General features: G+C 36.7%; 1 protein-coding gene across 1 annotated transcript; it reads left to right on the top strand.

Moving 5' to 3' along the window:
• Nucleotides 1-7,368: 7,368 nt before the first annotated feature.
• On the top strand, nt 7,369-12,699 carry LOC120427231 (uncharacterized). The gene has a single exon (XM_039592094.1). The coding sequence runs from the start codon at nt 7,369-7,371 to the stop codon at nt 12,697-12,699; it is 5,331 nt and encodes a 1,776-aa protein (XP_039448028.1).
• Nucleotides 12,700-13,671: the final 972 nt, after the last annotated feature.

Below are 13,671 nucleotides of genomic sequence, written 5' to 3' on the forward strand. Positions count from 1 at the left end.
AAATCAAAAGCAAAAATTCAGAAATTTAAACAATCAGAAATTTAAAAATAACTATAAAATTCAATATTGAAAAAAAATCGAAAATTAAAGAATTTAAAAATTTAAGAATTTAAGAACTTAAGAATTTAAGAATTTAAGAATTTAAGAATTTAAGAATTTAAGAATTTAAGAATTTAAGAATTTAAGAATTTAAGAATTTAAGAATTTAAGAATTTAAGAATTTAAGAATTTAAGAATTTAAGAATTTAAGAATTTAAGAATTTAAGAATTTAAGAATTTAAGAATTTAAGAATTTAAGAATTTAAGAATTTAAGAATTTAAGAATTTAAGAATTTAAGAATTTAAGAATTTAAGAATTTAAGAATTTAAGAATTTAAGAATTTAAGAATTTAAGAATTTAAGAATTTAAGAATTTAAGAATTTAAGAATTTAAGAATTTAAGAATTTAAGAATTTAAGAATTTAAGAATTTAAGAATTTAAGAATTTAAGAATTTAAGAATTTAAGAATTTAAGAATTTAAGAATTTAAGAATTTAAGAATTTAAGAATATAAGAATTTAAGAATTTAAGAATTTAAGAATTTAAGAATTTAAGAATTTAAGAATTTAAGAATTTAAGAATTTAAGAATTTAAGAATTTAAGAATTTAAGAATTTAAGAATTTAAGAATTTAAGAATTTAAGAATTTAAGAATTTAAGAATTTAAGAATTTAAGAATTTAAGAATTGAAGAATTTAAGAATTTAAGAATTTAAGAATTTAAGAATTTAAGAATTTAAGAATTTAAGAATTTAAGAATTTAAGAATTTAAGAATTTAAGAATTTAAGAATTTAAGAATTTAAGAATTTAAGAATTTAAGAATTTAAGAATTTAAGAATTTAAGAATTTAAGAATTTAAGAATTTAAGAATTTAAGAATTTAAGAATTTAAGAATTTAAGAATTTAAGAATTTAAGAATTTAAGAATTTAAGAATTTAAGAATTTTTTGAATTTAAGAATTTAAGAATTTAAGAATTTTAGAATTTAAGAATTTAAGAATTTAAGAATTTAAGAATTTAAGAATTTAAGAATTTAAGAATTTAAGAATTTAAGAATTTAAGAATTTAAGAATTTAAGAATTTAAGAATTTAAGAATTTAAGAATTTAAGAATTTAAGAATTTAAGAATTTAAGAATTTAAGAATTTAAGAATTTAAGAATTTAAGAATTTAAGAATTTAAGAATTTAAGAATTTAAGAATTTAAGAATTTAAGAATTTAAGAATTTAAGAATTTAAGAATTTAAGAATTTAAGAATTTAAGAATTTAAGAATTTAAGAATTTAAGAATTTAAGAATTTAAGAATTTAAGAATTTAAGAATTTAAGAATTTAAGAATTTAAGAATTTAAGAATTTAAGAATTTAAGAATTTAAGAATTTAAGAATTTAAGAATTTAAGAATTTAAGAATTTAAGAATTTAAGAATTTAAGAATTTAAGAATTTAAGAATTTAAGAATTTAAGAATTTAAGAATTTAAGAATTTAAGAATTTAAGAATTTAAGAATTTAAGAATTTAAGAATTTAAGAATTTAAGAATTTAAGAATTTAAGAATTTAAGAATTTAAGAATTTAAGAATTTAAGAATTTAAGAATTTAAGAATTTAAGAATTTAAGAATTTAAGAATTTAAGAATTTAAGAATTTAAGAATTTAAGAATTTAAGAATTTAAGAATTTAAGAATTTAAGAATTTAAGAATTTAAGAATTTAAGAATTTAAGAATTTAAGAATTTAAGAATTTAAGAATTTAAGAATTTAAGAATTTAAGAATTTAAGAATTTAAGAATTTAAGAATTTAAGAATTTAAGAATTTAAGAATTTAAGAATTTAAGAATTTAAGAATTTAAGAATTTAAGAATTTAAGAATTTAAGAATTTAAGAATTTAAGAATTTAAGAATTTAAGAATTTAAGAATTTAAGAATTTAAGAATTTAAGAATTTAAGAATTTAAGAATTTAAGAATTTAAGAATTTAAGAATTTAAGAATTTAAGAATTTAAGAATTTAAGAATTTAAGAATTTAAGAATTTAAGAATTTAAGAATTTAAGAATTTAAGAATTTAAGAATTTAAGAATTTAAGAATTTAAGAATTTAAGAATTTAAGAATTTAAGAATTTAAGAATTTAAGAATTTAAGAATTTAAGAATTTAAGAATTTAAGAATTTAAGAATTTAAGAATTTAAGAATTTAAGAATTTAAGAATTTAAGAATTTAAGAATTTAAGAATTTAAGAATTTAAGAATTTAAGAATTTAAGAATTTAAGAATTTAAGAATTTAAGAATTTAAGAATTTAAGAATTTAAGAATTTAAGAATTTAAGAATTTAAGAATTTAAGAATTTAAGAATTTAAGAATTTAAGAATTTAAGAATTTAAGAATTTAAGAATTTAAGAATTTAAGAATTTAAGAATTTAAGAATTTAAGAATTTAAGAATTTAAGAATTTAAGAATTTAAGAATTTAAGAATTTAAGAATTTAAGAATTTAAGAATTTAAGAATTTAAGAATTTAAGAATTTAAGAATTTAAGAATTTAAGAATTTAAGAATTTAAGAATTTAAGAATTTAAGAATTTAAGAATTTAAGAATTTAAGAATTTAAGAATTTAAGAATTTAAGAATTTAAGAATTTAAGAATTTAAGAATTTAAGAATTTAAGAATTTAAGAATTTAAGAATTTAAGAATTTAAGAATTTAAGAATTTAAGAATTTAAGAATTTAAGAATTTAAGAATTTAAGAATTTAAGAATTTAAGAATTTAAGAATTTAAGAATTTAAGAATTTAAGAATTTAAGAATTTAAGAATTTAAGAATTTAAGAATTTAAGAATTTAAGAATTTAAGAATTTAAGAATTTAAGAATTTAAGAATTTAAGAATTTAAGAATTTAAGAATTTAAGAATTTAAGAATTTAAGAATTTAAGAATTTAAGAATTTAAGAATTTAAGAATTTAAGAATTTAAGAATTTAAGAATTTAAGAATTTAAGAATTTAAGAATTTAAGAATTTAAGAATTTAAGAATTTAAGAATTTAAGAATTTAAGAATTTAAGAATTTAAGAATTTAAGAATTTAAGAATTTAAGAATTTAAGAATTTAAGAATTTAAGAATTTAAGAATTTAAGAATTTAAGAATTTAAGAATTTAAGAATTTAAGAATTTAAGAATTTAAGAATTTAAGAATTTAAGAATTTAAGAATTTAAGAATTTAAGAATTTAAGAATTTAAGAATTTAAGAATTTAAGAATTTAAGAATTTAAGAATTTAAGAATTTAAGAATTAAGAATTTAAGAATTTAAGAATTTAAGAATTTAAGAATTTAAGAATTTAAGAATTTAAGAATTTAAGAATTTAAGAATTTAAGAATTTAAGAATTTAAGAATTTAAGAATTTAAGAATTTAAGAATTTAAGAATTTAAGAATTTAAGAATTTAAGAATTTAAGAATTTAAGAATTTAAGAATTTAAGAATTTAAGAATTTAAGAATTTAAGAATTTAAGAATTTAAGAATTTAAGAATTTAAGAATTTAAGAATTTAAGAATTTAAGAATTTAAGAATTTAAGAATTTAAGAATTTAAGAATTTAAGAATTTAAGAATTTAAGAATTTAAGAATTTAAGAATTTAAGAATTTAAGAATTTAAGAATTTAAGAATTTAAGAATTTAAGAATTTAAGAATTTAAGAATTTAAGAATTTAAGAATTTAAGAATTTAAGAATTTAAGAATTTAAGAATTTAAGAATTTAAGAATTTAAGAATTTAAGAATTTAAGAATTTAAGAATTTAAGAATTTAAGAATTTAAGAATTTAAGAATTTAAGAATTTAAGAATTTAAGAATTTAAGAATTTAAGAATTTAAGAATTTAAGAATTTAAGAATTTAAGAATTTAAGAATTTAAGAATTTAAGAATTTAAGAATTTAAGAATTTAAGAATTTAAGAATTTAAGAATTTAAGAATTTAAGAATTTAAGAATTTAAGAATTTAAGAATTTAAGAATTTAAGAATTTAAGAATTTAAGAATTTAAGAATTTAAGAATTTAAGAATTTAAGAATTTAAGAATTTAAGAATTTAAGAATTTAAGAATTTAAGAATTTAAGAATTTAAGAATTTAAGAATTTAAGAATTTAAGAATTTAAGAATTTAAGAATTTAAGAATTTAAGAATTTAAGAATTTAAGAATTTAAGAATTTAAGAATTTAAGAATTTAAGAATTTAAGAATTTAAGAATTTAAGAATTTAAGAATTTCAAAATTTCAGAATTTAAGAATTTAAGAATTTCAGAATTTTAGAATTTTAGAATTTCAGAATTTTAGAATTTTAGAATTTTAGAATTTCAGTATTTAATAATTGAGGAATTTAAGAATTTAAGAATTTTAGATTTTAGAATACGACCAAACACGTTTAAAATGGATTCCCAATACTCAATAATGCTGATTTCCTGAAAATGTTCTATTTTTAGTATTATTCTCTACTCCCTGATTTTTTGGCATATTTTTTGAGGGTGCAGTTAAAATTTCTACAGCCTTTTTTTTTTAAATCGATCATAAATTGCAGAAGGCAAAACGCTTGTTTTTTTTAAAGATAATAATGATTATAATGTGGAATTGGCTCAGATTAGGTTTTAATTTGTTGGTTTCTCAGTAAAGTGGTGCGCTAGTTTTCAAAAAATTACTTTTTTTGAAACAATTGTATTTTTCGGCTAAAATTGGTATAGAACGGTCAACAAATGTATTTGAAATCTTTTCAAATCCTTTCTAAAATTACCCAAAAAATTATCGAATTTATCAGCATTTTTGTAAATGTAAAGCAGTCAACAAATGATTATTTTGAAAAGTGTTTCAGTTTATATTCGCTAAATCCTGATCTACAATGGCAAATCGCAGAATGTTGCGTTTGAAAACTTGATGATTGTTTTCGCAAGAGTTTGCGTAAGTTTGATTGTAGATGAAGTGCTATTGGAAAAGTACATTGGTTTTGTTTTTGGAACAACGTGCACAGATAGAATTCTTATGAGCAAACCCGTAAAATCTGTGTTGACGACATCTCTCAAATCATTCACCGATGCCTCTGTGCTCTTGTACTAAGCATACTGATTTTCTTAGAGAGCACAGTGGTATAGATAAAACGTTGTCGATTTAAAAAAATGCATCTACATCCAGAAAATTGTAAACGTTTTTGTTCAAAAAATTTCGGCGATTTCGAAAACAACAAATGTTTCTGAACTATTTTACGGATTCGCTTACAAGAGTTCTATCCGTGTGTACAAACAATGTTCCATTTAAATTTTAGATATTATTTTTTAATTATTTCCTTTTTTTATATTTGATATAAGAATATTTTTCTTCCTAAATTTCTGGGGGGGCACAATGTATGGGCTGCCCCCCCAGCCAAATTTTAGGGGGGGCAAAAAGTACCGTGCCCCCACAGAGTCGGCGCCCCTGCTCCGGCCCATTGTGGGAGTGTTTTAATTCGATTTACTAACTGGTTGGTGCCAACGACGTATTCCGACGCGCGCGGACCCTCATGCATAATGCCCGGTGCCATGAACATAAAATAACCCCGGCTGGAGAAGGTCCAATCAACTGTAGACTTCTCTGGGTCTGGCTGAGGAGCGCTGCTGGCCGAGATGATGGTCCGAGAATGGAACATAAACCGAAACTGAAGAGCAACTCCCGGACAATGGAGACAAAATGAATTAATAATTTATGCCCGGGATAGGAGGGAGAGAGAACTAGTGCTTAATTAATTATACATCTTGAATTGGGTCGTTTGGTTATGATTTAAGTGGGAAGTTGTCCTTGGGACAGTTTTGATAATGCTTAGTGAGGAATTGAATGAACTTTGATAAACTTGGCGTAATCAACAACATGGCTTGAGTATTTGCTTAAGTTTTCCGTTATCAATACTGGAGTTTTTTAAAAAAAAAAGGTTCAATATACCAAATTTCCAGTTTTTGCTTTTTGGGTGTTTTTGCAACCGCCTTAAATCAGGGGTATTAAAAAACACCCAAAAAGTAAAAACTGAAAATTTGGTTTATTGGACCTTTTCAAAAAAAAAACTCCAGATTACAACTTTTGCAATTCCACTATGAAAATATCACGATTTTCCGTTTTTCGAAAGAGACGAAAAAGCCTACTCTTCACCCAAATTTATTGATGACAAATCATAAAATAGGATGGAAATAAGACCGAAACCTTATCATTCCATTGGTATTAAAAAAAACTAATTTGCTTTTGCATTATTTTTTGCCCTGAATTTTAAAACAACAATGAATGATAGCTCTAAAAATAAAAAAAAAATTGTTTGCTCTAAAGCATTGCTTTGGCTCTCTCAATTGCAAGATTCCTACTCGAAACTAGGTATCCAAAGGCTTGATAACGACCGGGACGATAACGATAATCTATCTTATCTTATCGCTGATAATGGACGACAACTCATTTTACTTTATTTTTTTCTAAAATCGACTTAATTCAGCCATGTCATGTGATATGTTCAATACTTTCACTAAGATTATATTTTTTGAAAATGTAGTAAGGCCGTTGCAAATATTTTTTTAAGTTTATGTCCCTTGGACCTGACCAAAGTCGTGGGGGGGGGGGGAATAAAAAATATAAAAATTGATATTACAAGCCTAGATTTCAACATTTGGATGAAAAAAGTGTTTAAAAATGCATTTTACACGCGTCCAGTTGCTTTCCAATCATAAGTTTTCAAAATATCGATGTAATGACGGAATTTTTTTTTTTTTTGCAAAAAAAAAACTTTTCGTGGGACTTTACATTGGTATTTTTTGAAAATCTTCAGAGTAGTTCAAACATTCTAGATATGATTATAAACGCAGGAAAATGCATTTTAACTAGTTTTCGGTTGATGAAAATATAGTTTACATTGAAATTTTCAAGTTTAAAAAAAAAATTTTTTGCCCCCTCATTGTTCAGGTCGACTTTGAAGGGAGGTGCGACATAAACTTTGAAAAATATTTGCAACGGCCTAAGTTTCAAAGTATGAACACTCAAAATTCTAGAGTTTTGTGTTAAAGGACCTGTTTGCAGAAGAAAAGTGACCCGCCCCTTGGGCTCGGCTGGTCTACCAAACGCAAACGTCATTGACGCCGTTGCGCGCTTTTTGCCGTTGCGGCAGGAGAAAGGGAGGAAGAAGAATAAAAGTTAGTCAGGAAGGAGGCTTTTCAGAGAAAGACGTCTTTTTTATTTTCTCGTGCGCGAAGTCGCTAATCCGCCGGAAAGTCTTCCTTCAATCCCGCGCCACTGTTTCCGACGACGGAACTTGGCCAATTTACGATACAGTCCACTAACATTGGTCCTTCGCGGCGCGGATATGGATCAAGAGCGGTTGAAGTCCCTCACCAGCAAGCGAGAAGTCATCCTCGCGAAGGTGAAGTGGGAGCTGTCCGTCGCGAAAGCCATCAAAACCCGCAACCCGTCCCTCGGCGAAGTGGCGGAACGGCGGGACAAGTTGACCGGCCTCGCTCAGTGTTTTGACGACGTACAGACTGAGATCGAGGAGGCCACGCCGAACCTGGAGGAGGTGGTCACGGTGTTCAACCACCGAATCCTGTTCGAGGACGCCTACTTCCAGATCAAGGACATCTACACGGAGTATTTGGACCAGCATGTGGAGGAGCCGGAAGTTAGGCCGGAAGACCGGCAGGACGATCTGCGAGACGCCGTCAAGGCGCTCCTTGAATCCCAGCAGCAGATGCTGCTCGCGCAGTGCCAAAAACCACCACCACAAACGCTGGCGCTAGCGGCGGGGAGCCAGGTATCGAACCCGGTACCCCATAACGTCGTCAAGCTGCCACAAATCGACATTCCGAAGTTCACCGGGGAGCGTAAGCACTGGCGCTCATTTAAGGACCTCTTCGTGTGCACAATTCACAGCCGTACCGACCTGCGGGATTCGGTAAAGATGCAGTACCTGTTCTCCTACCTGGACGGCGAAGCGAAGGGGAAAGTCGACTCGTTCTCGATCAACGATGGCAACTACCGTGAGGCGTGGGACGCACTCGTGACCTACTATGACAAACACAAATACACGGTGTTTGCCCTCGTCCGGGAGTTTGTCGACCAGCAACCAGTCACCAACGCCAAGGAATTGAAGCACCTCGTAGCCACATCCGACGACGTCGTCCGCCAGTTGAAGGCCCTAGGACGCGAGTACGAGTCACGGGATCCGTGGCTTATTCACTTGCTGCTGGAGAAGGTGGATCGAGAGACGCGCTCACTGTGGGCGCAGAAGATCATCACCGTGGAGAACCCGACTTTTGCAAACTTCCAAGAGTTCCTGGAGCAGCGGTGTGACGCGTTGGAGACGTGCTCGGCGTTCAGCAAGAAGACGGGCCCTGAAGTTTCGAAGAAGGAGTCTCAAAAGCCAACCCAAAGAAAAGTGCAAGCGTTTCACACGAGCGCTGCTGTGAGCTGCGCGAAATGCAGTAAAGATCACCCGACGTATCACTGCGACGTGTTCAAGGCCATGGACGTGGCCGGACGGCGGGAGCTAGTGCTCTCCAAAAAGCTGTGCTTCAACTGTCTGAAGCCGCTCCACACGGCGAACAAGTGTCCGTCGAAGTCAACGTGCCGCACGCCCGATTGTAAGCAGCGACATCACACGACGCTGTGCCAGCAGCGGCAGCAGCACAGTCAGGAACCGGAGAAGGCTGACCGCGACCATCCTCCACGCCAACTCGAAGAGACGGAGGAGGCCTCGTCGGTCTCGGCCAACGCAGCTCAAGCCAAGGCGACCAAGCACGAACCGTCGTCGGTGGCACTGCTGCCCACGGTGATCGCCAACTTGGAAGGGAAGGACAGGAAGTTGCACCAGGTGCGATGTCTCGTCGACAGCGGATCACAAGCGTCGCTGATTACGGAGGCATGTGTCAAGCGCATTGGGCTGAAGCGCACGAACGCCTCCCTGGAAGTCACCGGAGTGAACGGAGAAATCGTCGGCACCACGGCCGGTGCAGTCACGCTGGTGATGTCTTCGCGTTTCGACGGAGAGACCAAGCTCACCACGCAAGCCTACGTGTTGGGAAGGCTGACGGCAACCCTGCCCAACCAGCGCTTCAACGTAGCAGACCTGCCCTTCCTGGAGGGGCTGGAGTTAGCGGATCCGAGCTTCAACAGTCCAGGCGAGATGGACGTTATTCTCGGAGCAGATGTCTTCCTGTCCATCCTACAAGCCGGGCAGGTCAAGAATCGCCAAGGAATCCCCGTGGCCCAGCGTTCCATCTTTGGGTGGATGGTATCGGGGAAGATCTCCCAGCCGTGTCGCACAAGCAGTCACCATGCAGTTCTCAACGTCGCCCAGGAGTTTGACATCGACCGCACCTTGCGGTTGTTCTGGGAGGACCAGGAGATCCCTGAAGGCAAGCTGCTGACAACCGAGGAGAAAAGGGTCATCGAACACTTCGATTCGACTCTCACGCGCTCAGAGAAGGATGGCCACTTTATCGTCAGACTCCCCCTCGACGATTCAAAGTGCAAACTGGGAGAATCGCTCAACGCAGCAACCAAGCGCCTGCGGGCCATGGAACGCAAGTTCCAACGGGATCCCAACTTCAAGGAACGGTACGTTGCCTTCATGCGCGAGTACCAGAAGCTGGGCCACATGGAGGAAATTCCCGAGACGGAGGTTCAAGCAGACTGCACCAAGTCCTACTACCTCCCACACCACGGGGTCGTGAAGGAGGACAGCTCCACGACCAAACTCCGGGTCGTTTTCGACGGCTCTTGCGCCACCACGACCGGGGTCTCACTAAACGACCTACTCTTGAACGCACCCAACGTCAACGCAGATCTCTTCGATGTGCTGCTGCGATTCAGAACCTACCCGGTAGTGTTCACGGCGGATGTTGAAAAAATGTACCGCCAGGTCTGGGTGCACCGCGACGACACGGACTATCAGCGCATCGTCTGGAGAGAGTCGCCCGACGAACCGATCCGGCACTTTCGTCTGCTGACCGTAACGTACGGGCTGAAGAACTCCGGGTTCCTGGCGATGTCAGCGCTCAAGAAAGCAGCAGAGGACTTCGAGCAGCATTACCCTGGGGCTGCTGAGCGGATCAAGGAACACACGTACGTGGACGACCTGGTCTCCGGTGCAGATTCGGCGGCAGAAGCAGCGCGGTTGGTGGAGCAGATCGACGAGATTGCTGGTAAGGCCGGCTTCACTCTCCGCAAGTGGTGCTCCAACGTGGACGAAACGCTTCTACCACTCGCCGACGTGAAGAACGCAGCGGTGCCAATCCAGTTCCCCGACGAACGCAACGCCATCAAGGCGCTGGGGATCCACTGGTTGCCGCAAGAGGATGCGTTCACCTTCAAGGTCAACATGAAAACGGATGGACCAAACACGAAGCACCAGTTGCTGTCCGACTCGGCGAAGCTGTTCGACCCCATCGGATGGCTGGCGCCAGTGACAGTGCGAGCGAAGATCCTGTTTCAACAGTGTTGGCTGTACGACATGAATTGGCACGACCCGCTGCCCGCCGCGGTCGAGCAAATGTGGATCGAGTTTAAGGAGAACCTGCCGCGCCTGGAGCAGGTCAAGATACCAAGGTGGATGTCGAGCTACAATGGACACGTCGAGCTACACGGCTTCTCGGATGCCTCCGAGGAAGCCTACTCTGCCGTCGTCTACATCCGAACGTTCAACGAGATTGACGGTGCCTACGTCAACCTAGTCGCGGCCAAAACGAAGGTCGCACCGATCCGGCAGGTTTCACTACCTCGGCTGGAGTTGAACGGAGCGTGGCTACTAGCAAGGTTGATGAAACGGGTGGCCAAGGCGTTCGAGCGGTTCAAGGTGGAGATGTTTGCGTACACAGATTCAACAATCGTTCTGCACCAACTTGCTTTCCACCCACGCAAACTTGACACGTACGTGGCCAACAGAACGGCATCGATCCTGGAAGTACTGCCACGGTCTCGCTGGTTCCACGTCAAGTCAGAAGAGAATCCAGCCGACTGTGCCTCCCGTGGAATCTCACCGGCGGAACTGGTCAATCATCCCTTGTGGTGGTTCGGCCCACCGTGGCTGAAGGCGCATGCGTCAACCTGGAAGCATGAGATGCCTGACGAGGAATTCGACGAAGCAACGCTGGAGGTACGCAAGAAGTTCAGAACGTTCAACATTGTGGTCAGACTACCAAAAACCACGTACGAAGAGGAGAAGCAGATTCTTGAGAAGCGTTCTTCACTGCTTGGAGCGTGCCGACAGCTGTCACGGGTCAACCGGTTCCTCTACAACCTGCGACCGGGAAACAAGGAGAAGCGTTCCGGTTCGATCGCCCCGGCTGAGCTGCACAGCGCGCGAATGCAGTTCGTAAGGCTGGCTCAGCACGACGTCTTCCAGAAGGAGATCAAAACCCTCGCCGCGGGTCGCGAGGTTTCACCGAAGTCGAAGATTGCCAACCTGTACCCGTTCTTGGACGGCGATGGAACGCTCCGAATTGGCGGTCGTTTGCAGCAGTCGTCCCTACCGTTCGAGGTCAAGCACCCGGTGATTCTTCCCAAGGATCATCGATTCACGAAGCTGCTGGTGGAGGAGCTCCACTCGCAGAACTGCCACGCCGGACCGTCGCTCTTGACTGCTACGGTCAACCAACGCTATTGGATTCAAGGCTGCCAATCGGTAATCAAGCAGGTGATTCACAACTGTGTGAGGTGCCGTCGTCTGAAGGCCAAGACGGCGCAGCAGCTGATGGGCAGCCTCCCTGCAGCTCGAGTCACGGCGTGCCGGCCATTCACTCACGTGGGGGTGGATTACGCAGGGCCCATACAAGTGCGCTGCAGCAACACCCGAGGAACACGCTGTATGAAGGGGTACATCGTCGTGTTTGTGTGCCTCTCAACCAAGGCCGTACACCTGGAGGCGGTCAGCGACCTCACGTCGCAGGGATTCATTTCCGCACTCAAGAGGATGATCGCACGTCGCGGTTATTGTTGCGAAATCTGGTCGGACAACGGCACTAATCTGGTTGGTGCGGACCGACTGCTGCAGGAGATCTACGAAGCGATTATGGCACACAGCAAGGAAGCCGAGCAATTCCTCTGCAATCTCGGCATCAAGTGGAAGTTTATTCCGCCGGCCAGCCCTCACCAGGGTGGCATCTGGGAAGCAGCCGTCAAAAGTGCTAAGAGCCTGCTGCGTCCAGTCGTTGGGAACGAAAAACTGACGTTCGAAGAACTCAGTACGGTGCTCTGCCAAATCGAGGCCTGCTTGAATTCGAGACCACTCTGCCCGTTGTCAACATCACCGGACAGTCTCGAAGCTTTGACGCCGGGGCACTTTCTTGTGGGCCAGCCGTTGAACATGATTCCAGAGCCCGACGTCATGCACTTGAAGATGAATCAGCTCGATCGTTGGCAGAAGATGCAGCGCTACTCCACCGAGTTTTGGAACCGCTGGCGTGACGAATACATCGCGACGTTGCAGCCGAGAGGAAAGTGGCGCGCAAGTGAGGAGAACATCAAGCCGGGGCAACTGGTCCTGGTCAAGAATGACAACGCTCCACCATCCGCCTGGGAGCTGGCCCGTGTCGTAGCAGTTCATCCGGATCAAGCAGGACTGGTTCGGAACGTGACGCTGCGTCGTGGGAAGCACGAGTACCAACGCTCGGTGCAGAAGATCTGTCCGCTTCCGAATTGAGACGCTGTCTCAAGGCGGGGAGGATGTTTGCAGAAGAAAAGTGACCCGCCCCTTGGGCTCGGCTGGTCTACCAAACGCAAACGTCATTGACGCCGTTGCGCGCTTTTTGCCGTTGCGGCAGGAGAAAGGGAGGAAGAAGAATAAAAGTTAGTCAGGAAGGAGGCTTTTCAGAGAAAGACGTCTTTTTTATTTTCTCGTGCGCGAAGTCGCTAATCCGCCGGAAAGTCTTCCTTCAATCCCGCGCCACTGTTTCCGACGACGGAACTTGGCCAATTTACGATACAGTCCACTAACAGGACCTATAAGCTATTGTGTTTCTTATGTTTATAGGACCTCTTTAAAAAAAAACTCTGGAATTGTTCACAAAATACCGTATTTTTCTAAAGTACTCAAATTTTCATGATTCGCCATATGTTGATACCCATACAGCAAAATTGTATACGCTTCTCACTTTTTATACTTTTTTACCAAATACATTTTTTTTCCAAAACATCGTATTTTTTGAAAATACAAATTTTATAACAATTTAGGCCGTAGCAAATATTTTTTGAAGTTTTATGCCCCCTCCCCCTCCCCCCCCCCCCCCAAAATTATTCTGAAAAATCGGGGGCAAAAAAAAGACTTTTTCAAAAAACTTCAAAATTCCAATGAAAATAGTAGTAATTAAAGACAACACACGAACCGAAATTTTGTATGCGTTTTTACTTTATTAGAGTTGTTTTTTATGAAAACTAAAATTTTTACTAAATACCGTATTTTTTCAAAAAAAAACTTAAATTTTAAAATTTTCAAAATGAGTATCAAAAGAAGCGAATTTTGTATGCATTTTCTCTTTTTTATATTTTTTTAACCGCTTAATTTTTTTCAAAAAATTAATATTTTTTAAAAATTCTAAAATTTTAGAAAAATATCGTACTTTGTGAAAATTCTAGTATTTTCCTAAAAAAAAATAAAAGAAAATGGAAAAAGCAA

This window comes from Culex pipiens, chromosome 3 (genome assembly GCF_016801865.2).
Source record: "Culex pipiens pallens isolate TS chromosome 3, TS_CPP_V2, whole genome shotgun sequence".
In the NCBI taxonomy this organism is placed as follows: Eukaryota; Metazoa; Arthropoda; class Insecta; order Diptera; family Culicidae; genus Culex; species Culex pipiens.

Coding starts and splice junctions, on each gene's coding strand:
- LOC120427231 (XM_039592094.1), top strand. CDS start 7,369: ATGGATCAAGAGCGGTTGAAGTCCCTCACCAGCAAGCGAGAAGTCATC.